This window comes from Phaseolus vulgaris, chromosome 5, assembly GCF_000499845.2.
Source record: "Phaseolus vulgaris cultivar G19833 chromosome 5, P. vulgaris v2.0, whole genome shotgun sequence".
NCBI lineage: Eukaryota > Viridiplantae > Streptophyta > Magnoliopsida > Fabales > Fabaceae > Phaseolus > Phaseolus vulgaris.
Genome location: NC_023755.2, coordinates 2,208,155 through 2,234,084, shown reverse-complemented (window position 1 = coordinate 2,234,084; position 25,930 = coordinate 2,208,155). Strand labels below are relative to the sequence as shown.

Genomic DNA, 25,930 nt, shown 5'->3' with positions numbered 1-25,930 from the left:
TATTTGTAAAATGGTTGGAGGATCATCCTGTGGTTTATATTTATTTATTTTTTTCATGTTGATAAAAAAATTATTTTTTATGCATAAAATCATTAAGTGGAAAAATAGAATTTGGGGTTTAAAATGATTTTCTACTTAATTTTTCAAAATATATATAAATGATAATTTTTTTTATAATTTTTCATATGTTTCTTACCCTAAGGAGTCACAATTATTTGTAATATTAATTATACTCGAAAAATGTATAACCACATCTAATCTATATCTTTCTGTGTAATTAGTTTAAGAGATTATTTAAACTAATGATCCTAAACAAAATGGACCCTACGTGGCTCAAATGGAAGAAAAAAAAAACAAAATATCCAAATTAATTTGGTTATACAAAAAGATTAAATAAAAGAGAGAAAATTGCAATTGGGTGTTGAGAAAGAGTGAGAATAGTTGTTTTTAAGATTTGAAGATGTGTAGAGAAGCATTTGTTAAACAATGCTTATGACTAATAATAAGTGATGGGGATGAAGGGAAGATTTGTGATTTATCCATGTTTTTCGGTTCATAATTCACAAGCCATATAGCCTTGTTATATGCTCCTCTATTGTCTCCTGAAAGAAAGCTACGAATCACAGCCACTGGTGTTAATTATTCATTAACAAAACAAAACTAAGAAGAAAAAATGGTGTCCTTGGTCATCAAGGCAAAGAAGAAGAAGAAAGAAAAAGGAAGACAACATTAATCTAGAGAAAATATCTAAAGAAGAACCTTTTGGGTTGTCAAAAATGGCTTTTGGGTTGCCAATGAAGTCTATGGAGCCATCTGTGTGTGGAGACAAGTTGGGTAACCTGATATTGGAAGTAGCTAAGAACTTTGTTATATATATTGGGATGGTGATTGCCTGCAATGGTTTCCATTTTCTACTAAAGCCTTATAAACAACCACGCATTACTTCAGACATAATTGTGAGCTTCTTTCCCCCACAGCTACATGCATGTTTTTGGTTTGATTATTTGGAATATGAGATCCGAAGAAAAAAAAAAACCAAACATGCCCTTATGTTATTTAGAGAAAGAAAAAGTGAAAAATGAAATGATGTTGTGTTTTAATGATGTTGTGCAGGTAGGACTAGTTGTGGGCAACATAGGGTATGTACGCAGGCTGTTTGAGAAATTCAACCTAACGTTTGGATTTATCATTGATTTTGGAATGACATGTTACATGTTCACCCTGGGAATAGAGATGGATCCTTATGTTCTGTTTGCAAGACCAAACAGGTATACTAAAATTGCTGTAGCAGGAGTTGTAAGCACGTTCATCATGGGAGGTCTTATAACTCCAACCTTCAGATACTTTCCAGATCAAAACAAGCTGCTAGAGTTCACCTTAGCCTTCTCCACAATGATTTCTAGCACGGATTCCCCTGTCTTGACCCGTTTGATAACCCAGCTCAAAATAGGAAAATCAGATATTGGGAAGCTTATCATTGGGGCTGCTGTGCACACAGATTTCTTGTGCTGTTTGATGCTTTCCATTGGCTACATAGTTGTGCCAATGCCAGCATACTGTCAAAATTTGCATGCAAGGTTTGAGATTAGGAGGACTGTTCATGTGGTGTTTGTAGTGCTGGTGCAGGTAGGGTTCACAGCCATGGTGTCACCAATGCTTATGAAGTGGGTGAGCAATGAGAACCCTGAAGGTAGACCCATGAAAGGTCCACACTTGGTACTCTCCATTGCCTTCATGGTCTTGATGTGTGCCTCCACCACTGTATATTATTATAATCCAATTTTAAGTGCTTTTCTGGTAGGGCTTTGTGTTCCCAGGGAGGGTAGAGTTTCCAAATGGGTTATCACAAGAATCAACTACATGTTGACCACTATTTTCTTTCCCATCTTTTTCTTGTGGATGGGCTATGTGTCTAATTTCAGGCTGTTTCTTGCACACCATGCTGCAACATGGGTGAGACTAATTGTGGTTTTGCTTGTGGCAACAGCTGGAAAAGTTGTTGGAATAGTCATCTATGGGTTCATGTCTGGCTTTCACTGGCCTGAATCGGTTGCAATAGCAATGCTCCTTGTCACTAAGGGCCATTTGCAGATCTACTTAGCTATGAAAGTGGTGAGTCTTTCTGCTTCAATTTTGCAAAATCAGACACTTCATTTTGGTCATTACTATTAGATCTGTTTTTCTCACTTTGACACACATTCTTGGGTAACTTTATTCTTGTGCTTAAAAATTAGTGAAAATTCAGTTTAACTTAGTTGATGTAGCAGGATGCTTCTAACAATGAGACCATTTTAGTGTAATAATACAGAAAGTAACTGAAATCATGTTTGGCATTGGGTTACTTGAAGCTGCTAGGCTCATATTGTTCTTGTGCTATTTACCAGATAGGTTGTGGTGGTGTGACTACTTCCACAGGCATTGTGTTGGTAATGGGAACATTTTTAACAGCTTTACCTGCATCAAGAATTGTAGCAAGCATCATTAGACGAGCAAAGAAAAGAGCACCTACTCATCGTTTGGCACTTCAAATGCTTGACCCCTCAAGTGAGCTAAGGATCCTGGTGTGTGTTCAAAGACCTCAAAATGCTCCTGCTTCCATCAACTTGATGGAGATCACAAAAGGGACGGGTGGCACCGGCATTGTGGTGTATGTCAGTGACATGATTGAACTCACTGCTGAACTATCAGAGACAGTGGATAGGGAAGAAGCAGTGCACAGAGACACAGTGAAAGACAGGGCAGTGATGGAGCTGAGAGACCAAGTTACCACCTTATTCCAAGCCTATGTGAAGGACAATGATGATGGCATCACACTCAAAAGAACCATGACACTCTCAACAATCACTAACATGCCACAAGACATTTGCGTTTTAGCTGAGGACTTGATGATTGCCCTCATCATATTGCCATTCCACAGGAACCAGCGTGAGGATAGAAGGTTGGATGGTGGTAATGCAGGGTTCAGATATGTCAACCGAAAGGTACTCAGAACCTCAACACACCTTTCATACTGTTAAAACAAAAGAAATGGAAGATCGTCTTAACTCTGGCATAGTTCCAAGTTTTTCAACAAGCATGCATCAAATTCTATTATAAAATAAAGAAAAAAAAGGAAGACAATATTTTTTCTAATTTATTTTCCTTACTTAGATCAACGCAAATAGTCTGATACACTCATTTTAGATTCAGTTAAAAGACATGACGTGAAATAAAAACCAATAAATACTAGAATAAGAAAAGGCACATTAAAATTAACATTCTTAGAGTACATCAACTCTGAGAATGTTGATGTAAGTATATGATCACTCAGAGTTTTTGAAATTTCTACAAAACTCCAACTTCCCTTGAGAACAGTCAGTATATGATCACTCATTTTTACATCATAGGTGTCTCTGGCCCTTAAAGTTTAAAAACATTGCACTTACATCCCATGATAAAGAAGACCATTGTAATAGTGAAAAAACAAGATTGTAAGTATAATTTGATAAAATCTCAGAAGGGTGTTCATTGTGATTTACTCTTAACTTTTTCAGCAGCAGTTAAACAGATATTTTTGTTGAACAGGTACTGAGAAGTGCTCCTTGTTCTGTTGGGATTCTAGTAGATAGAGGTCTTGGATCAGTTGAAGGTATAAGAGGAGGTGAAGAAACAGTAAACGTGGCAGTGATATTCATTGGTGGAAAAGATGATAGAGAAGCCCTTGCCTATGCTAGCCGTGTAGCGCAGCATCCACAAGTTAAGCTGGAAGTAATAAGATTCCTGGAAGATGATAACAGTGTGGAGTCCTCAGCATTATACAGGATCATCCCTCCAGAGCAGGAGAAAGAGAGGAAATTGGATGATGAATGCTTCACTCAGTTCTACGAAAGGCATGTGATTGGGGGTAGTATTGCATACATGGAGAAGCACCTTGCAAATGCTGCTGAGACATTCTCCACTCTGAGATCCTTTGAAGGGCAATACTCATTGGTGATTGTTGGAAGGGAAGGTGGAATGAACTCAGTTTTGACAAGGGGCATGAATGATTGGCAACAGTGCCCAGAACTTGGACCAATAGGAGATGTTCTTTCTGGATCAGACTTCTCAATGACTATTTCTGTTTTGATCATCCAACAACATAGACTTAGAGGAGAAATAGATGGTTTGGATGAAGATTTCTCTATCATATAAGCTTAGTTAGATAGATGAATAGGTAGGGTAGAAGTAGATACTAATTGTAGCAAGGAAACAGATAATTGCTAGAGTTTCTTAGTCAAAATTGTAAAGATAACATGTTTTTCCATTTAGCAATAGGAATGTACTATCTTCATGTTTACTCAGCCTTCTAAACCACATAACTTTCTTCACCATAACCACCTTCAATGTACATCATTAATCCTTGAAAAAATCAAAGTTTTCTTAGTTATATTATTGGTAGGAATAATCCTCTCACTTCATTGATGATTAATGCCCATTAGAGAACCTTGCTGGTCATTTTTAGTGGCATTCAACATGGTCCCTTTAAATAAGGTCTTAGGTTCAAACCTTGTGGATGAACAAAAAACCATGATTAGGATGAGACACCTCACTAGAAAAGGTTAAGCAAATTTATCAACAAAGATTAATCATTGACAAAGTGGGTGGATAGTTTGTATAAATAACATGACTTCAAAATAAAATAAAGTACATCACATCAATATTTTTAGATAAGTGAAAATTAGTTTTTTTTTTCAAATGAATAGGGTAATTCTATTTGGTATTTTTTGAAATTAGAATTTTTTCTATTTTAAAATTGGACAAGTCGGGTAGGGAAAGTACGTGTACATATACGGACATAGATAATATCTGGAACTGGTTATACAATTGTTGACGTGCCATTAGCCTCATTACTCTTTCCTTCAAGTCTCCTCCTTTTGTTATTGGTGCTCGGTCGGTCAGAGGGGTACCTACGATTGCACTCCGACGCTCAAGTCAGTGCTATGATTTAAGTATATTCTAGTAGAATGTGAAAAACGTACCTTACACCTCCGCATAGGGTTTTATTTATAGTGTTAGTTATGGACACTTGCCAAGACGGGTCAAAGTTATTGACATCATGATCCTTGATTAATAGAGAAGTATATTTGAATATCTAGATAGTACTTGTAACATCTTTCAGTTAATCAGTATTTAGTTGATTTGTCAGATATATTTCCTGCATATTTCGAAATATGAATGTGACTCATTAAGTGTTATTGTAATTGTTGTTATTCTTATTTATTAAGTAACTTGATGTTCTTTGACTCGGTCGGTTACCAGGTTCAAGACTGACTCATCCAGTATCAACCGGTATAGTACAATACAATTTTAGTGAAATTTAATATAACTAAGATACAATTATAGTGAAATTTGATACAACTGTAGTATTGAACGATTTTTCAATATAATATAACTGAAGTGGTTCATGACAATAACTACTTCAATTTAAACATGTCATGTTTTGAAATAATTTTTTTGTCAATTTTAAGAAATATTAAATGATTGCAGAAAAAAAACTGTAAAATATTATAATGGTTTGTTATATTTAAGAAGTATGTTTTGTAATGAGGTGTTCAAAAGATACTGCGCTTTATAATGCATTTTTAACATTATATTTACAACTAAGTGATTTTTTTTAAGTGAGTTTAAGGATCAACCCAACCTACCAATGGATTCAACTTGGTTTAAGTGGATTAAAGGTGGGTTGTGACAAATTTTGTAACCAATTATTAGAAGATTTTCAGACCCCATCCGAACTAGTTATGGATCAGACTAAACCCCTCATTTTGACTGATTTATCTAATATATCATCATTAGGATTTAAACTCTAACAATAATTAAATGACACAAATTACCACTTGGGATAAGGCGTAGTAAGTCTCAGACCGATATTGAACAAAACTGGTTTTTCGAAAATAAAACGTTCTGGCTTTTCTTCCTCGTATCTTCTTTTTCAAGTCAAACGAATGAGTATTGACTCACGAAAAAAATCAAACAGTTTCACACACGAACGAAACTTCCTTTCAGCCCTGGTAGTGATCAATAAAAACTTTATTGCCAATCTTGTGGGACGAATATGGGGATCAAAACTCAGTCAAAACTCAATAGACACAGTAACGAACGTTTGATAAAAATTTCAAACCAAAACACCCAAGGAGTAAGGCGTAGTAAGTCCTAGACCGAGAGTGAACAAAATTGGTTTTCCAAAAACAAAACGTCGTGGTTTTTCTTCCCCGTATCTTCTTTTTGTGATTCGTTTATGGACGTGCCTCATTACCTGGGTGCAAACAACATATGAAAGTACTTGTGTGAATTTTTTCAGCGCAATACAGACGCAGAATAAAAATTGCAGAAAGTAAGACGAAATTTCACAAGTTTTGGTAGAATTTCACAAGTAGAGCCTTGGATTGAGTGTTAATTTCTGAAAAATTCTCCCGAAATAGTTTTTTCCTGAAATTCCAAGTAAGAATCTACACTCAATTCGCGAAAAAACGCGACACATTTCAGGTCAAACGGATGAGTATTGACCCGCGAAAAAATTCAAACAGTTTCACACACGAATGAAGCTTCCTTTCAGCCCTGGTTCGTGTGTGAAACTGTTTGATTTTTTCGTGGGTCAATAAACATCCGTTTGACCTGAAATTTCTCCCGTTTTGTCCCGAATTCAGTGGAAATTCTTACGGGGAATTTCAGGAAAAAACTTTTTCCGGAGAATTTTTCAGAAATTTTCGCTCAAACCAAGACTATCATTTACCAAAACTTGTGAAATTTTACCCTACTTTTTGCAATTTTTATTCTGTCCGTATTGCGCTGAAATAATTCACACAAGTACTTTCATATGTTGTTTGTAACCAGGTAAGGAGGCACGTCCATAAACGAATCACAAAAAGAAGATACGGGGAAGAAAAGTCAGGACATTTTGTTTTCGGAAAACCAGTATTGTTCACTCTGGGTCTGGGACTTACTACGCCTTAGTCCATGAGTTTTTTAGTTTTGAAATTTTTACCAGACGTTCGTCACTGTGTGTATTGAGTTTTGGCTAAGATTTGAGCTCGAGATTCGTCCCACAAGATTGACAAAAAAAATTTTATTGATCACTGCCAGCGCTGAAAGGAAGGTTCTTTGGTGTGTGAAACTGTTTGATTTTTTTCGTCGGTCAATACTCATCCGTTTGACCTGAAATTTGTCAATTTTTGTCCCGAATTCAATGGAAATTCTTACGGGGAATTTCAGGAAAAAACTTTTTCCGGAGAATTTTTCAGAAATTTTCGCTCAAACCAAGACTCTCATCTACCAAAACTTGTGAAATTTCACCCTACTTTTTGCAATTTTTATTCTGTGTCCGTATTGCGCTGAAATAATTCACACAAGTACTTTCATATGTTGTTTGTAACCAGGTAAGGAGGCACGTCCATAAACGAATCACAAAAAGAAGATACGGGGAAGAAAAGTCAGTACATTTTGTTTTCGGAAAATCAGTATTGTTCACTCTAGGTCTAGGACTTACTACGTCTTTGTCCATGGGTTTTTTAGTTTGAAATTTTTACCAGACGTTCGTCACTGTGTGTATTGAGTTTTGGCTAAGATTTGAGCTCGAGATTCGTCCCACAAGATTGACAATAAATTTTTTATTGATCACTGCCAGCGCTGAAAGGAAGGTTCGTTCGTGTGTGAAACTGTTTGATTTTTTTTGTCGGTCAATACTCATCCGTTTGACCTAAAATTTGTTACTTTTTGTCCCGAATTCAATGGAGATTCTGACGTGGAATTTCAGGAAAAAACTATTTTGGGAGAATTTTCAGAAATTTTCTTTCAAACCAAGGCTATCCTCTACCAAAACTTATAAAATTTGGACCTACTTTGTGAAATTTTTATTCTGCGTCCGTATTGTGCTGAAAAAATTCACACAAGTACTTTCATATGTTGTTTGCAACCAGGTAAGGAGGCACGTCTATAAACGAATCACAAAAAGAAGATACGGGGAAGAAATGTCAAGACGTTTTGTTTTCGGAAAACCAGTATTGTTCACTCTCGGTGTAGGACTTACTACACCTTACTCCTTGGGTGTTTTGGTCTAAAATTTTTCCCAGACGTTCGTCACTATGTCTATTGAGTTTTGGCTGAGATTTTAGTCCCAGATTCGTCCCACAAGATTGACAATAAATTTTTTATTGATCACTGCCAGGGTTAAAAGGAAGGTTCGTGCGTGTGTGAAATTGTTTGATTTTCTTCGTGGGTCAATACTCATCCGTTTAACCTAAAATTTGTCGCGTTTTTTCTTGAATTCAGTGGATATTCTGACGTGAATTTCCAGAAAAAAAAAACTATTTGGGGAGAATGTTTCGCTCAAACCATGGCTATCCTCTACCAAAACTTGTGAAATTTTGCCCAATTTTCTGCAATTTTTATTCTGGGTCCGTATTGCGCTGAAAAAATTTACACAAGTACTTTCATATGTTGTTTGCACCCAGGTAAGGAGGAACCTCGATAAACGAATCACAAAAATATCATACGGGAAAGAAAAGTCAAGACGTGTTGTTTTCGGAAAACCAGTTTTGTTCACTCTCGGTCTGGGACTTACTACCCCTTACTACTTGGGTATTTTGGTAAGAAATATTTACCAGACGGTCGTCACTGTGTCTATTGAGTTTTGGATGAGATTTGTGCCCTAGATTCGTCCCACAAGATTAGGATTAAATTTTTTATTGATCACTGTCAGGGCTGAAAGGAATGTTCGTTCGTGTGTGAAACTATTTGACTTTTTTCGTGGGTCAATACTCATCTGTTTGACCGGAAATTTGTCGCATTTTGTCCTGAATTCAGTGGAGATTCTTAAGTGGAATTTCAGGAAAAAACTATTTCGGGAGAATTTTTCAGAAATTTTCGCTCAAACCAAGGCTATATCCTCTACGACAACATGTGAAATTTTGCCTCACTTTCTGCAATTTTTATTCTACGTCCGTATTGCGCTGAAAAAATTCACACAAGTACTTTCATATGTTGTTTGCACCTAGGTAAGGAGGCACGTCCATAAACGAATCACAAAAAGAAGATACGGGGAAGAAATCTTAGGACGTTTTGTTTTCAGAAAACCAGTTTTGTTCACTCTCGGTCAGGGACATATTAAGCCTTACTCCTTGGGTGATTTGGTGTGAAATTTTTACCAGAAGTTCCTCACTGTGTCTATTGAGTTTTGACTGAGTTTTGAGCCCCATATTCGTCCCACAAGATTGACAATAAATTTTTTATTGATCACTACCAGGGCTGAAAGGAAGTTTCGTTCGTGTGTGAAACTGTTTGATTTTTTTCGTGGGTCAATACTCATTCGTTTGACCTGAAATTTGTCGTGTTTTGTTTCAAATTCAGTGGATATTCTTACGTGGAATTTGAAGAAAAAACTATTTCGGGAGAATTTTTCAAAAATTTTCGGTCAAACGAAGGCTATCCTCTACCAAAACTTGTGAAATTTCTCCCAACTTTCTGCAATTTTTATTCTACGTAAAATTGTGCTGAAAAAATTCACACAAGTACTTTCATATGTTGTTTGCACCCAGCTAAGGAGGCACGTCCATAAACAAATCACATAAAGAAGATACGGGAAAGTAAAGCCAGGACGTTTTGTTTTCGGAAAACCAGTTTTGTTCACTCTCGGCCTGGGACTTACAACGCCTTACTCCTTGGGTGTTTTGGTTTGACATTTTTACCAGACGTTATCACTGTGTCTATTGAGTTTTGGCTGAGATTTAAGCCCCAGATTCATCCCACAAAACTGACAATAAATTTTTTATTCATCATTACTAGAGTTGAGAGGAAGGTTCGTTCGTGTGTGAAACTGTTTGATTATTTTGTGGGTCAATACTCATCCATTTGACCTGAAGTTTGTTGCGTTTTGTCCCAAATTCAGTGGAGATTCTTACGTGCAATTTCAGGAAAAAACGATTTCGGTAGAATTTTTCAGAATTTTTCGCTCAAACCAAGGCTATCCTCTACCAAAACTTGTGAAATTTCGCCCAATTTTCTACAATTTTTATTCTGGGTCCGTATTGCGCTGAAAAAATTTACACAAGTACTTTCATATGTTGTTTGCACCCAGGTAAGGAGGAACCTCGATAAACGAATCACAAAAATATCACACGGGGAAGAAAAGTCAAGACGTGTTGTTTTCGGAAAACCAGTTTTGTTCACTCTCGGTCTGGGACTTACTACCCCTTACTACTTGGGTATTTTGGTAAGAAATATTTACCAGACGGTCGTCACTGTGTCTATTGAGTTTTGGATGAGATTTGTGCCCTAGATTCGTCCCACAAGATTAGGATTAAATTTTTTATTGATCACTGTCAGGGCTGAAAGGAATGTTCGTTCGTGTGTGAAACTATTTGACTTTTTTCGTGGGTCAATACTCATATGTTTGACCGGAAATTTGTCGCATTTTGTCCCGAATTCAGTGGAGATTCTTAAGTGGAATTTCAGGAAAAAAACTATTTCGAGAGAATTTTTCAGAAATTTTCGCTCAAACCAAGGCTATCCTCTACGACAACTTGTGAAATTTTGCCCCACTTTCTGCAATTTTTATTCTACGTTCGTATTGCGCTGAAAAAATTCACACAAGTACTTTCATATGTTGTTTGCACCTAGGTAAGGAGGCACGTCCATAAACGAATCACAAAAAGAAGATACGGGAAAGAAAACCCAGAACGTTTTGTTTTCAGAAAACCAGTTTTGTTCACTCTCAGTCAGGGACATATTACTCCTTGGGTGTTTTGGTCTGAAATTTTTACCAGACATTCCTCACTGTGTCTATTGAGTTTTGGCTGCAATTTGAACCCCAGATTTGTTCCACAAAATTGACAATAAATTTTTTATTAATCACAGGCAGGACCGAAATAAATGAAACACTAATTCAATTTATAAGTACTTGTGTATATAGTAAATATAGTACACTTGGATACAACATTAGTGTGGGAAGATAGACTTAGTTATGTTGATTGAATAATTAAGTATCTTGGAAATAACAAGTTAATATTTTGAAAGCATTTATGATTATAAGAAAAATTAAGCTCATTTCATGAAAATTAAATTAGTGACAATTGTTTTTTACACTACATGGTTTTTTCTTGCATATAGGTGGGATATTAGAGAAGTCAAAAGTACCCGTATTTTTAGATTAAGAAATTCAGATACCTTAAAAGTTTATTCTTAGGTTGTTTTCATATTAATAAATATGCAACAAATTCAAGCAAGAAAAAATATGGAAAATCTCAATTTGGCTAATAGAAGTTTTAAAAATGCTCTAATTCCATTATTTATTCATCATCTACTCAATTTTTTCAACTATTACATTTCTTTTACCTTTTGAGACAATGATAAGATAATAAGAATTTCAACTTGCCAGAAATATCAAATTATTTTAGAAGTACATATAAATTAATTATTATATAATCATTTTATAAGCACAGGAATCATCATAATCAGTACTACAAAAGTTGGAGCCTTTGTTAAGCAAATCTAAAATCATTGGGCTGCTGTCAATTAATATAACTCAGGTGATAATGAGTGAGAAACTCTTCTAAATCAAAAATCTTGGAGATAATTACAAATCCATTCCATTCATGAAGTTAAAATCAAGTTCACAATTATACACATAAGGAGTTAAAATCCACAAGACGCAGATCAAGTTTCTTCAAGTTGTTAAAAAAAGCACACACCTAGGCCGAGTCTTCGTCATCTTCCTCAAAATCAGAGTATTCTTCATTTTGATCAGAATCTTTGTCACTTTCAGAATCACTCAGTATGTACGTCGTTTGCTTACGATTGGCTCTTTGAGGTCTAGCTCTTGCTGGGGGTTGTGCAACCTCAACCACTTCCTCTGAAGTGCCTGGAGAAGAGTTTGAACCAGCAGAACCACCAGAAAGGTCTTCACTTTCATCTTTGTCATCAGCAGCAATCCTGCCCAACACAGAACTGCTTTTCTTGTTGAATGGAGATGCCCTCATCTTCCTCACTTTCTTCTCAGGTGATATCCCTGTTTTCTCCATCATATCGGTTATAAGCTTTTGACCCAATAACTGAGATTGCTTGCCACCTACGTTTCTCTTCCTGGTAGCAGCAGGTGCCTTTTTAGCAGCAGCAGGTTTTCTCCCACCTTTCTTTTTTCCTGTGGCTGGCTGCATGATTTCATCCTCTTCGTCATCTTTAACATCATCATCACTAGCTGAATCATCCAACACTATGGTTGACTTCTTTTTTGCAGCAGGACCCCTTCTTTTTGGCACTGTCTTCCCAGCAGGCGCAGGAGGCTCTTCATTTTCCATGCCTGTGCAGGTTAGTAAGTGCTCACATCAATACTGCACGGGAATTAATTCGAAGATTCAGAATTTTCAGTGATGCTAAAATACTTACCTGTTGATTTATCACTAGATGGTGCAAAGTTATATGCAGCTAGCCGTTCTTGAAGTGATGCAATTTCATCTTCCCCAACCTGATAAAAAAAAAAAAAACAATTTGTGCTCAACAAAAACTTGCACCAAACTAGTTCTTGAAAAAAGATTTGGCAACTAGCATACCGTCTGGGTATACTCAGAACCTGCTCCTCTTCCTTGTGGTGGGTTAGTAGTAACTTGGGCAACATTCTCTGATAAGAGACAAATAGAAAAAAAGTTATACCATCAAAATTGGAATGCATGTAAATAGTATTTCTTGCAGTAAAAAAATGTTATACATAATGGACCATTTTCAAAATTCTCTTCATTTAAAAAATAATCATATTAGTACACTTAACAATGCTAAATTTTTTTTTTGTTAAAGTAAATTGGTTTCTTTACTTATTTTCAAACCAATGAATTGCTGATTCAGACTTACCGACTTCCATTGAAGAACTATCATTCTCTGGCTCAACATTCTTGGCCTTCTTAGTATTTTTCCGCGGTTGTGGTGGCTTCTTAGCTGCTTTTGTTGCTCCTAAAGCACGATTGGATGCCTTCTTAGTTGCTTGAGTTGATCTTTTTCGTTCTTCCTCAGCATCTTTGCTATCTATTTCCTGAAAACAGAAAAACATGATAATTAAAAGATAAGTAAACATCCTATAATTATTAATAAGTAAAGATTTAAATTAGCCAAATTTCCTACATCAAGTTTCTTCTCGAGCTCATCCAGATCCTTCAACCACATAGACTTTGATGGCGTTGCTTTCAAAATTTCGAACTCCTTTTCCTTTTCAGCTTTCTCTCCCAAAAGCTTCTGAACACTTTCGAAGGTCAAAGTCCGAATAGACATGGATAACAGATATTCATAGTCGCCTCGTTTTGCTGATTCAACACTTCCAGTTTCCTGTTCTGTAGAGTTATTGTCATCTTCCTGCTCTTCTTCGTCATTTGCCCCAGCAACTACAGGTTCTGCAGATTTACCTTTCTTTGGCATGGGAGTGAAACCTTTCTGCTGCAGCTCTAACACCAAATCGGCATTCTTCCTGTTGCTCACAATAATTTCTCCACTCACAACCCCTAAAATAAACCTAACTTTGTTGTCCAACACTAACAAAAGTCGTTCAAGGTCGTTCAGTATAAAATTCTGCATGAATACCCAAATTGCATTTCAGTTCTCAATAGTAGAGTTTTTTTTTAAGATTTAGAGACCTTCCAATTACAAACCCAACAAACTCACCTTTCTTCTTTCATAATAATCCAGCCGAAGTGGGAAGAACTCTTCCAGAACTGCACAAGAAATCAAATATAAAAAAATGTCTGTAAATTTATCTGTAATTCAGAAGTTCATCTAATAAAGGTATACACACTTTGTTCTGGAGTGTCATATTTCTTAATTCTCCCTTCTGCGTCAAATAGATGCATGTTGTTTGTGCTTAAAGAGGTGGTCAGTTTAAACTTTTTAAGCAGACCCTCTTGCATGATGCCCGTTATTTTGTCTAGCTTCATCCTGACTTCTATGTCTACAATAGCGTCATCACCGTTCTGTCGGAAATCCTGCATTAAGAAAATTTTCATAAGAAAATTTGAAAAAGGATAATAATTTATTGTGCATATATAGTAAGGAAGTATTTCGGTTCAGGTTATTACATCAATTAAAGGATCCTTCACATTAGGAGAACCATCAGTTATAGACTCAAGGAACTGCTTGTAATCTTGGGTCCATTTACGGATTGGCAGCTCAGCGATTTTGAAAGTTTGTTCATCCATTTCTTCCACTAAGCCATTAACTATGTATCCACCTTCCTTGGGGCTTCTCTCAATTATTCCTCGGAATCCTTTGTACCATGGATTCATTGGCACCATCGTCTCCCCACTCAGCAAACGCCTAATGTTGGCAATAATTTCCCTTGGATTATAATTGGGAATGAAGGAACTCCAGCCTGTCCCAATTCCCTCACTCCCATTGACAAGTACCAACGGTATAACCGGCATGTACCTGTGAGGTAGAACAAAAATAATTTGAGAAAACGCCGTACCCGTCACTGATCTTAAAGTAAAGGAAAGTCTTTCAGGAATAAAAAAAAATACCAGCTGGGCTCAATTGACTTCCCATCCTCGCTCAAGTATTCAAGAAGCTTGTCATCATCTTCATGGAAGATGCACCGAGTAATAGTGTTAAGTTCAGTGTAAATGTACCTGGCGCTGGCATGATCTTTGCCTCCCTGTTAAAAGAACAAATTACACTGTTAATTCATATGTTTCAGAGCACAAGAAGCACAGATGCTGATCTTCAAATTCAGATGTACTGATTCATCTTACCAGGTTACGAGTACCAAATTGACCATTTGGTTTAAGAAGATTGACGTTGTTGCTACCCACAAAATCTTGTGCCATGTTAATAATTGTGCTAGATAAACTTTGCTCACCGTGATGGTAAGCAGAGTGCTCAGACACGTAACCAATAAACTGAGCTACTTTTATTTCTTTGAACAATTTCTTCTTAAATGAGCAGAACAGAATCTTCCTCTGACCAGGCTTGAGGCCATCAACCATAGAGGGAATAGACCTTTGAAGATCCGCCCTAGAGAACAATATAAGCTCTTTGTTAACAAAATCCCTGTAGTTTATATATCTGGCTGTATGATCCCGAAATGTGCCAGGCTGCAAGAACAGAGTGGTAGATTTTTATTAGCAGATACTCCCCTAAATTAAACATCACACCTCAAGAAAAATTAATCCCAAGACTTCATATCTTTCAATAAAATGTACAACAATGTCTGATGGGAAAACCTTCTCACCTCAAAATTACGAATCCAAGTCTTCCTATCTTCAGCCTTTTTCTTACTGAATGCCATCTCAATTGCACTTCCATCTTGCTCATCATCCCAAACAAAGTCCTTCTTATGCTTAACAAGATCTCCGAAGTACTCTCGCCCTTCCTGGGGAGTACTTGTACCCAAACCCTGTATGTAACAGAAAAAAGGATACAAAGTAAACACTCTGACTGAAAATGGAATGAACTCTAAAGCTACTTTCAAGGTTCTCCATCCTTACAGCAACAAACCTTATAGTACTTTATCTTCCAACTATTTGCACTATTCCCCAACCTTTCTCTCCATGATTCATATTCAGGCATGGAATAAAACGATAATTTGTTACCATTTGAATGAAAGGCCTGTACAGACAGCAAATTCAAAATATGAAATGTGTGACGTGATATAAATAGTATGTGACAGTATGATTTCTTTATCGTGAGTACAAAAAAGCATACTAACCCTTATTATGGGAGTGGTAAACTCAACCATAAAAGTTGGAACTTTTAGCAGTGATGGCCAGAACGAATGAATGAAATTTATTAGTAACCCTTTGATGTGGGAACCGTCATGATCCTGAACCACCGGGAAAGTTGAACCATTATAATTTCCGTCAGAAAAATAGTCAAAGCAACACCACTATAATATCAAAATACACCCACCTGATCAGCCATAATCATCAAATGACCATATCTCAAAGACCTCGCGTTTGTGTATTCTTTGTTTTGCTGCAGTCCAAGAATCTTCTTTATATTTTGAATTTCTTCATTATCCATAATCTGTTTACTGCTGGCTTCCCGTACATTGAGCAATTTACCCCTCAAAGGAAACACCCCATAATGGTCTCGACCCACAACTGAGAGGCCAGCCATCTGCATAAATAATAAAAAAATGTCACAACTCTTAATCCTTAATAACACGTATACGGGTTTGTGATTTGGGTAAAAAAAAATAATGAACCCAGGTGTGTAAAGAAGAATCTTAAATGGATATTGATTGTCGGCTTACAACTACGTCTGAAACAGGCTAATTAAAGAAAAGTCGTACAACTGTTATTTCAAAGTAGAAATTATGTGTTCTTTGAGAGATCTTTGGCTTCTAAGTTTTCAAATTGAAGTTAATCATATTATTCAGGTTTGCAAAAATAACTTACAGCAAGGGCCTTAGCAGAATCTCCCTCGGTCAATATCAAGGTACACTTCTCTGAGTTCTTACTACCAGCATCATTGGCATCTTCTAGCTTCACAATTCCGCGAAGCCTCTGAGTCTTTGTCCCATCAGATTTTTTAAGATCTTTGCTTTGCTTAAAATCTGCCCACGATAGGAGAGTGTCCACTATACCAGAATTTGAAACTGCAAAACAGTGCAACATGTATGCGTAAGACACCAATTCTTACGGTTGGATTATGTAGATTTTTTAGAAAAACAAACCTTCCTTCAGCATTGACTCAGGAACATCACATTTAGAACCAAAACTAGCCTGTCTAGTTGTGAGAGTTTCCTTAGTTTGAGAATCAAAGGCAGGATTGTCAATAAGCGCATTGACAAAAACCCACAAATGATTCTTCACGTTGTGAGCTTTCACACTGGCATCCTTTTTCTTCTTATTTACTTTAGCCATTACAAAGTTTGTAATCTGATTGGTGACATAATCAACATGAGTTCCGCCCTTGATTGTAGCAATGGAATTAACAAAGCTGACCTGTTAAAAACAAATTAGCAGTGTATGAGATAAAAGAGATAACATCAATGAACTACCAGGAAGCAGTAACTTTGCTTCAGAAGCTCACTAGTCACCTGTTGAAACTGGCCATCACTTAGACTCACGCAGATCTCCCACCTGTCACCTACTTTTGCATGAATCCTATAGACAACAACATAGCCAAGTTAGTACAGCAAATACAGGACAGGAAAAAAAAATACTGGCTTCTCAAACTGCACTTCACAGACCTTGGAAGTGGCACTGGTTTGGATTTCTCTGCTGATTTGAGGTAAAGATCAGCATAGTCACGGAATGATTTCATGCGGATCAACTGTCCATTAAGTTCAACCTTAACTGTCTTTCCAAGGCACCCAGCCATGTCTAACACCCTCTTTTTCATCAAAGCCACAACGTCTTCTTCAAGATGGTCCATTCTAAACTTTGCCAAGTCAGGCTTGAAGGTTACCTTGGTCCAGTTCTCACCAGCCTTGCATTTTGTTATCACCGGCTCAGACTTCTTCCCCATGTTGTTGGAGAAAACCTTTCAACCACAACCAGAAAACCCCATCAGCAACACCCATAGAAATGACCATTTCCAGCTTCATACACCAATTATCGAAAAACACTCAAACCAAAGAAAAATCACACATAAAACGCTAAATTCACAAAATTCAGAATTAAATATTAAAGTAGATAGATTTATTCGCAGAAACCAAAAATTTCCGGGCAATTCTCCCGCAATAAAGGCCAAAAATTGATAAAGAATGGTTAGCATTCCAATCCAACGAAGAACCCAACGACTCGCTACTTAAGCAACGTAATCACTCGAACTATTATTAAACAAAATTTTCTGAAAACCCTAGAACTGTTCAATTAAGGACGAGAGCCAGGAAATGGAGAGAAACTTGAAGGGCTGAGAAGAAGACCTGCTTATACTTCTTGAGGCGCTTTCCGTCAGCGGTTTCGATGACGAACTCGGTGGAGAAGATGTTGGTGAGCTTGGCGCCGTAGCCATTGCGTCCGCCGGTGGTCTTCTTGACGTTGTCGTCGTAGTTGCTGCTGGTGAGCAAGTGGCCGAAGATGAGTTCGGGGACGTAGACTTTCTCCTCCTGGTGGATCTCGATGGGTACGCCATCGCCGTTGTTGAAGACGGAGACGGTGTTCTGCTCGGCGTCGATGGTGACCTTGAGGGCGTCCATGGAGGGATCCCGCTGCTTGTTGTCGGCGGCGTTGACGAGGATCTCGTCGAAGATCTTGTAGAGGCCAGGGACGTAGGAGATAGGGCGTTGCACCATCTCGTCGTTCTCGTAGACCCAGAGCGTCTGCGTGTGCTTCTCGATGGACCCCACATAGGTGTCGGGTCGGAGCAGGATGTGTTCCAGCTGCGTCTTCTTCTGGTAGACTTCTTCGATGGTCTTCCCCGCTGCGGCGGCCACATTGGCGGCGCTGCTGCTCTGGAGGGGGCGCTTCGTCTGGGGCTCCATGACACGGAGGAAGTGTCTAGAGAGAGAAAAAAAGAAGGTTGAAGTGGATTGAAAGAGAGTGTGATTTTGCAAATGTTTTCACTATGGAGGAATTAGATTTTATGCGCAACTTCTGACAACGGTCGAATAGGTTTGAATTTCAAATCTTCGGAGCTTTGAATTTGAGCGGGATTTTGACCCCTTGCTAAGCTTTACCTTTCTACACCCCCCCACTTTTTTAACCCATTTCTGAACATGCATTCTCATAATTTGATAAAATGACCAATTTACCCCGTCCATTTCTTTCTCTCTATATCAAATCAATATTTTTGTCACAACTGTTTGGTGTTGTTGTTGCACTCCGGATGATTAGTGTTCACGCGGATGGAAAATCAAAGAAAGTTTACGTTTGGATCAAGGAGTCTGCAGTGATTAAGGAGAGTCGAAAGACAAAGAAAGTAAGAGAGTAATCTTTGCTGGTTTGTGAAGATTTGTAGAGAAAGTTTACGTTTTACCATCTTACCATTTGCCACTTATCATATCATTGTGTTATAACAATAGATAAATGTGTGAAGTTATATTTTTATCAATTAAAAATATATATAATTTCAATCACATCTCTTACAAACTTTTATAAATTTTCCTTACATTTTTCACTCTATCCAAACACTTTAACTTTCTTTACACTTCTCTTTTAAATCATCTCAAATATATTCTCTCATTTTCACTCCCTAATTCAAATAAAGCATTCAAAAGAAGAGAATGAAAGTGTTATAGTTAGAAGAATAAGAAGAGAAAAAAAAAAGTCTCATTTAGAAAAGCTCATTTTAGAGTACATTTTATGTATTCTAAAAAACTTGTTTTCTAAAAAATGCATTCTAGAAAATATTATATACATTTAAAAAAAATGGAAAAGTTTCTTCCAAAATATATTTCATACATTCTGGGAAAATTTATTTTGAAAATGTTATCCTATGCTGGAATGTATTTCACAAATTCTGGAAAGTGTGTTTGAAAAAATGTGGGGGTGCAGAAATAAAAGCCCCTTTGCTATGGTTTTGTGACACACATACGGGCTATCACTTGTAGCATCTTCCTAGGATAAAACTACCCATGTTAATATACAAATTTTAACTTACCTTTCCTTCTTTATATACACCCTAAATACAACCTAAGGCATTTTACTTCAACTTTAAGTAATTCATATTTGCATTTTTTATTTATCATTTTTGTTTCCATTAGTGTTCTGGGATGGGTTTTGTGTTTTTTTTTTCTTATACTAAACACATGTTCTAAATTAGTTTTCATGAAAAACTTTAATTCACCATTGAAAATAATTCATGATGTTTGTACCTTTGATTTGATAAGTAATGTGTGTGAAAGATGTCTCAAACTAAGTAGATTGTGTGAAATATCCTCAGTCACTGAAAAACTACAATAACTAACTATTAATATAAAATGTTGGTTTTGCTAGAAATCAATAGGTTAATGAATTTTATTAAATAGATATGCAGATTAAAAATTATGTGTTTTGTTTATAAATATATATTTTGTATGAATATCAAAATAGTCACATGAAATGCTCTCAAATTTTATAATCAAATTTGCATATTTCATTGTGAGACTTACATTTATTTTCATTAGTGTAATGATAGCATGAATAAATTATGATCCCCTGAATAAACTATGTGAGAGCAAATTACATTCCAAAGAGAGATAGGAGAGTAAAGTTTAAAATATGAAGTATATTTTTCAGTGATTGGAGAATTTATATTATAATAAAATATTATTCTGAATATTTTAGTGGGATCAATTCATAGGAATTTTATTTTAGACAAATCTCAATTGAAATGAAGAACTTTTTTATTATATTTCATATTTGATAATATCTTCTTTAAGATTTTGTATTTATTGATTTTTTAAAAAATATTTAAGTTTATTGTTTTAAAAATAATATAGTCAATTAATAAAAATGAAAATAGAAATAGTGTTTAACAATGCAAATGAATGGTCTACATTAGGGGTGACAAAGTGGGCAGGCAGTGCGGGTTGGTCCGCGGCCCGCAGTAAAAACCACGGGGTGGGTTAACGTTTTCAACCCGCATAACTCGTAGTCCACGCGGGCCAACAGCAGGGCGGGACGGACTGACCTGTTAGTCCGCAAAAATAAAAAATAAAAAATAAAAAAATTAATTAACTTGATAGCAATGGTTTGGTAGAAGAGTGACAACTTTGAGTGAAATAAAATTAGGTTTTCACTCAAAAGACAACGCATTACATTGTTCAAAAAAAGCACACAACACACGACACACTCTCTCGCGTGGCTTCGCCCGCAAATGTCGCGCGCTACTACCGCTATGCAGCTGCACACCGCTACTACCGCTACTGCCTCCACTCCTCCTCTATGTTCCAAAAAAAAAATGGGTCAACTCGAATGCGAGACGGATCATGAAAACCAACTTGCATTTTGCAAGCCTAAGCGGGGCGCGGCTGACCGCTTTGCCACCCCTAGTCTACATCCCTAAATATTTTTTCAATTGTCCAAATACATGTGAAATGAACCAATGTTACAAACTAGCTTCAAGACTTGCAAACTAAGTTTTGTATATATTTTGGTTGTTAACTCTCTTTAGTTTAGCACTTTGTTTTATAGCTGAGTAGTGGTGAGAAGGTAGGCCTTGGATCGCATTTCAACCCTTCAGTCCACTTTGACTCGTCTGGCTTAGCTTACCAAACTAGCATACTACTTTGTTAGCCTTTTTTTTTAAATTAAAATAAAAATAGTTTTAAATATTTTTTTATTATATTATTTGAAGAATGCAAATATGGAATAACATTGTATTAACATGTGACATTAATAATAAGATGCTCAAAATTACGTTTTTTCTTAGAATAAAGTAATACGAAAATTTGTTGAAGGATATTTTAATTAATTTCACTATTTTACATGGACCCAAAAGAATAATTTACCTTCTTAAGTGTATAATACTTATTTGGTTTCATATTAGATCCAATCAAACATGAATTCATATTTCACATCTAAACTCAAACTACTTTGAGAAATCATGCATTTTCAATAATAAATCATCAATTCAATCACTCGTTGGAACAAATTCCTAACCTTCTATAAGCAAATATAATTCAAAAGTAACACTTGGATCAAATTCCTTCCATGCATGTACTTTATGAGTTCCTTTAAATTGAACTTGTATAATATCAACTTACTAACGATTTCAACCATGTTTTGTGATGAAAATGTAAAAGGAAAATTGAAATTTACAAGAATGAACAACAGTTGAGAATATGTTTCATCTTCTTGCAATTATAGAGAAAATACAGACTCAAGGGATTGCAAAAATCTCAATTACTACATATTTTAGTAAAGGTAGAACAGAAAGAAACCATGTTTAGGCAACAGGGAACACTATGACTTGATCAATAACAGGGCCACAAAGAGAACCATAATCATCACTTCTGGTATGATAGAAGGAGCTGTAGAAAGTGAGTCTTGTTCTCTTTGCAATAGCTTTGAACTTGAAACTCACAGTCCTGAATGTGCCCTTTCCTTCAGATTTGAAGGGAACTTTGAAGGTATCTTTAGCAGCAAATGCTTCAACCATCATGGATCCATTGCACCCATTTTTGGCATCTCCAACTGAAAATGTGATGTTGTAGACTTTGTTGGTATCTGTTCTGATGACTTGGGCAATGGCACTTTCCCTGCCTGCCACAAGCTCCACTGCCCCCAGCCCAAATGGGACATTGAAATGCTTTGAATCAATGAACTTCACAGCCTTGAGGGACTCAATGATCCAACCAGGAAGTGGGGAGAACCCATCTTGTTGTTGAGGAGGGAGCAGAACACCGTTGGTAGAGTTGAAAATGGGGAATGGACCCTCCTCAAAGCCAGGATTTTTCACCAAGTTAACTGAAAGATACAGTGTAATGGTTTCATCAGAAAATGCCAGTTCTATGGTACACATTCTCATATGAGGCTTAGTAAAATCAGATACTTCATATTCCACATCAAAATAATAGTAACTATATTTTCACACCCCCATTATGTAAATTGAGTTTCTCTCTCTTCCTAGTTACCACAAAAGATGAGGGTGCAAAGGTAAAGAGGAAAAAAACTAGATTTGGGGAAAACACTTTTGTGTCTAATAATGTGCTATCAGGCTCCACCCATGTGCCTAGCCAAGTGAAAGATCCAATTTTCATATATTCTATAAATGTGACTAACTGTTCATTTTTTGACAAAACATGGACCTACACACTGAAAATGTGATGGCATCATGAGAGACAGAAGAGCATGGAAGTACTAGTCATTCAGAAACTCAGAAAATGGATTCTTACAACTTTCAGATGTGTCAAAACCGCAGAAAGATCTATATTGCATATGGATTTGAAGTTGTAACATGTATTCAAAGACAAAAAGGAGTATGTTTCATAGTAGGCATTTGATCAAATTAAAATGTTAGATTCCAAGAGTAAAGTAGCATAGCATGGCCTGTATTTCATTACCTCTAGTAGGCATTGGAGGGTAGAACTCCCTGATAGCAATGGCATCCAAAAGTGGCCCACAAGCTGGATCTTCTTGAACTCCAGGGTTGTGGAAAGTCACTTTGACAACATTAGAAGTGGCCTTGAACCCCCAAGCAATAACATCACCATTGAGGTTATAAAGGGTCTGCAACGGAACATCACCAGTCTGTGGAGGCACAGAGATTCGCAATACTTCATCTTGTGCACAAGTCCTTGAGGCCCCAAGAATTAGAGCATAGAGTTGACCCTGTTTGACCTTGATAGTTTGGGAGATCGAGGCCTCATTACCAAGTCTCACAGCATGAATTCCATGAGTAACTGGGAAGAACATGCCACCAGGTTGGGGTCCCCCAGAGACATACTCAATCAGACCACTGATCTCCCATTTGGGCAAAGCAAATTTCCCAACCAGCTTTGTTTTCTTCAGGTATTTGGGGTTCGGCTGCTCCTCAAAGTTCCCATTTTGAAGGTAAGCTATGGAGTTCAAAATTACAAAGAAAAAAAAAACACAGCTTGAGAATCAGTGTTACCAAGTGCACATTGTTAGATCCATGTTTAAAATGAGACAGTGGTGAGATAGCATATTCATAAACTTGGTCATGTGTTTCTACTACAGACAGTTTCTCAGAGGGGCTAAATCACAACATTATGGACAGATCTTAAGGCTACCCTTTAAAAATGTTCAACCAAGTAACCCACAGAGACATTCCATCAAGCAAATCAGAGTAAAAGTGGACAATGCAGAACAAGTCTTTGAAGTAAACATAGACAAAGTGAGCATAAACTCAAGCTAAAAAAGAAACATATAAAGTACTTTTTGTGTTTCCTTTTCACATTCCTATGTATGAAAAAATGAAAGGGTGTGAGATGTTAGCAAAATACCTTCTGGTACTCTGGGCTCAAGGGCAGCAAAAGCCGAAGCAGCACATAGCAAAGCCAAAAGGAGCAGTGAAGAGAGAGTAGGTGCCATTTTCAGTGGAAAAGTGAGGGTAGAAGAAGACAAGTGTGTTGCTCAGAAAGAGCTGGTGTGAAGGTGAAGTGGATGAAGCTTCACTTGGTTTTATAATGGAAAGAGAAAAATGGATGGTACTTAGCAAAAATCACGTAGAAAAGTGCATTAGGGGGGAACACACACATGATTTGTCTTTAAAGTTTTGATTTTTTTTTCTCCACCCGGTTTTTTCTCCACAATTCATGCTGTGAACACCTTTGATTTGATGTTAAAATTTCTCTTAGATAGAGAGCAGAAAAAAAATGTGTTACTTAATACAAAGTTTCTCTTTTTTTTTCTCCAATTAAAAACAAAATAATGTAAAACATATAGTGTTTCATTAACAAATTTGTTCCATGTTATGATGTCGGTGATCATATGTTTTTTTTAATAAGTTTTCAGTTTCAATCTGAGATGAGAATCCAAAATTGTTTGAGTAACTTCTAGATATGTTTTTTTTATTCTTCCTTGGTTTTGCAAGTGAATTAATTATTATTTTATTATCATTATTGATTTATTGTTTTGTGATGCAGTGATGTGTTTGGTTTTTCCTTATAAACTATTAAGTTGTGATTTGGATAAAAATATAAAAAATAACTTGTCCAAAAAATTTAGCATGATTATCTATTTATCCTATTTAAATTCTAAGTAATAAATTATGACATTCAATACTCTTTTTTATATATATATTGAGTTAGGTGAGTAGGTAGTTGTAAATTCTTTAATATGAGTTTAATTGTTACACCAAAAAAAAATCCTCTTTTATTATATCAGGGTTTTAACTGTGTTGTTTTATAACTCATTTTTTAATTTTTAATTTTTAATTTTCCTCAATTAAATCATATTTGTGTTAATAATTCTTATTTAGATAAGGCTTTGTTTGTTGTATTATTAGTTTCTTTGACTGATTGGTGTATTATTAGTTGGTGAATATAATAAGTGACATTTACATAATTAAACTTGTAATTATCATGTGTTAATAATCATTTGGTAAATTTATATGCATTTTCTGAAATATTAATAATTAATTTATAATGCAGTTGTTAATGGTCAAATCCTAAACCAAAAATGTCAAAGCAATCAACTTTATAATTTACTTTGGTTCACATTAGGGCAACGAAAGATGTAATTATTATTTTTTATATATAAATTGGTATATACAGATTAAAAATGTATTTTTTAAAATAAAAATGGTAATTAAATAAATATTAGATAAAAATGAAAATCTATAATATTTATTTAAAAGAAAAATGTTTCAGGAAAATTACTTTTAAAATAATCTGTCTCACTTTTATATTCGTTTGAGAAAAATATTGTATTTAAACGAAAATATAAGAAAAAAATTATGAAAAAAGAAAAAAAAAATGAAAAGTAACTTTCATTTCATATTATTTAAATTTAAAAATTTATAAGATAAAATCTAGGTCAAGATAGGTTCATGTTCTATTGCTCTCTTTGGGCCACGTGTTTCTTACTTTATAAGTGGGTCCATTTCTAGGTTTTGCTCTTGCCGCCAAGTGTTAATAAACTAAAAATTATATATATTATCAAAAATTAAATCTGTAACTACATTTTTCTCACATTAAAATGTATACAATGTTATAATTTTTTATACTTTTAATACTTTTTTTTTATATATAATCATTTCAAAAATTAAAATAATATAATTCAAAAAATATACATAATTTTGTAAAAATAATATTAAAATATTATATAACCACTATTTTTAAAAGAAAAACATTTTAAAAATTAAATAAAAATCTATTCAATTACTTATGTTATTAAAGAAATAAATAATTTTTTATAATTAAAATAAAAAATATCTAATTGACGCAAAAAATATTAACAAATGGTATATTCCTTGTATAATGATATAGATTTTTATCTACTAAATTATACTTAAATGTGGACTTTATCTATATAAGTCTGAATTAAATTTTATTTTTATCTTTCAAAATTCAAAAATTAGTTTTCATTTTTTATAATTAAAAAAATTG

The 25,930-nt window shown here is 35.6% G+C and overlaps 3 protein-coding genes across 3 annotated transcripts; 1 reads left to right on the top strand and 2 right to left on the bottom strand.

Moving 5' to 3' along the window:
* The first annotated feature begins 671 nt into the window (after window positions 1-671).
* LOC137836206 (cation/H(+) antiporter 28-like) lies at window positions 672-4,404 on the top strand. The gene is made up of 4 exons (XM_068645054.1): window positions 672-956; window positions 1,114-2,112; window positions 2,385-2,981; window positions 3,565-4,404. The coding sequence occupies exons 1-4, from the start codon at window positions 777-779 to the stop codon at window positions 4,168-4,170; spliced, it is 2,382 nt and encodes a 793-aa protein (XP_068501155.1). The 5' UTR covers window positions 672-776; the 3' UTR covers window positions 4,171-4,404.
* A 7,173-nt stretch (window positions 4,405-11,577) lies between these two features.
* LOC137834775 (DNA topoisomerase 2) lies at window positions 11,578-18,601 on the bottom strand. Its single transcript, XM_068642960.1, has 19 exons — window positions 17,861-18,601; window positions 17,183-17,475; window positions 17,030-17,096; window positions 16,664-16,934; window positions 16,386-16,585; window positions 15,895-16,104; window positions 15,695-15,808; window positions 15,484-15,594; window positions 15,218-15,382; window positions 14,739-15,080; window positions 14,508-14,641; window positions 14,067-14,415; window positions 13,787-13,973; window positions 13,657-13,706; window positions 13,123-13,563; window positions 12,856-13,033; window positions 12,561-12,628; window positions 12,397-12,475; window positions 11,578-12,310 (listed from the first exon to the last, which is right to left on the bottom strand). The coding sequence occupies exons 1-19, from the start codon at window positions 18,416-18,418 to the stop codon at window positions 11,703-11,705; spliced, it is 4,425 nt and encodes a 1,474-aa protein (XP_068499061.1). The 5' UTR covers window positions 18,419-18,601; the 3' UTR covers window positions 11,578-11,702.
* A 3,091-nt stretch (window positions 18,602-21,692) lies between these two features.
* Window positions 21,693-24,164, bottom strand: LOC137834772 (protein TEEBE). Its single transcript, XM_068642958.1, has 3 exons — window positions 23,825-24,164; window positions 22,922-23,416; window positions 21,693-22,325 (listed from the first exon to the last, which is right to left on the bottom strand). The coding sequence occupies exons 1-3, from the start codon at window positions 23,910-23,912 to the stop codon at window positions 21,805-21,807; spliced, it is 1,104 nt and encodes a 367-aa protein (XP_068499059.1). The 5' UTR covers window positions 23,913-24,164; the 3' UTR covers window positions 21,693-21,804.
* Between the last annotated feature and the right edge of the window lie 1,766 nt (window positions 24,165-25,930).

Coding starts and splice junctions, on each gene's coding strand:
- LOC137834772 (XM_068642958.1), bottom strand. CDS start 23,912: ATGGCACCTACTCTCTCTTCACTGCTCCTTTTGGCTTTGCTATGTGCT. Junction 23,417..23,824: donor TGAGCCCAGAGTACCAGAAG/GTATTTTGCTAA, acceptor TGAACTCCATAG/CTTACCTTCAAAATGGGAAC. Junction 22,326..22,921: donor CCCTCCAATGCCTACTAGAG/GTAATGAAATAC, acceptor TGTATCTTTCAG/TTAACTTGGTGAAAAATCCT.
- LOC137834775 (XM_068642960.1), bottom strand. CDS start 18,418: ATGGAGCCCCAGACGAAGCGCCCCCTCCAGAGCAGCAGCGCCGCCAAT. Junction 15,383..15,483: donor GGAAGATAAAGTACTATAAG/GTTTGTTGCTGT, acceptor TGTTACATACAG/GGTTTGGGTACAAGTACTCC. Junction 13,564..13,656: donor ATTATTATGAAAGAAGAAAG/GTGAGTTTGTTG, acceptor GTATTCATGCAG/AATTTTATACTGAACGACCT.
- LOC137836206 (XM_068645054.1), top strand. CDS start 777: ATGGCTTTTGGGTTGCCAATGAAGTCTATGGAGCCATCTGTGTGTGGA. Junction 957..1,113: donor GCATTACTTCAGACATAATT/GTGAGCTTCTTT, acceptor GATGTTGTGCAG/GTAGGACTAGTTGTGGGCAA. Junction 2,982..3,564: donor TCAGATATGTCAACCGAAAG/GTACTCAGAACC, acceptor TTTGTTGAACAG/GTACTGAGAAGTGCTCCTTG.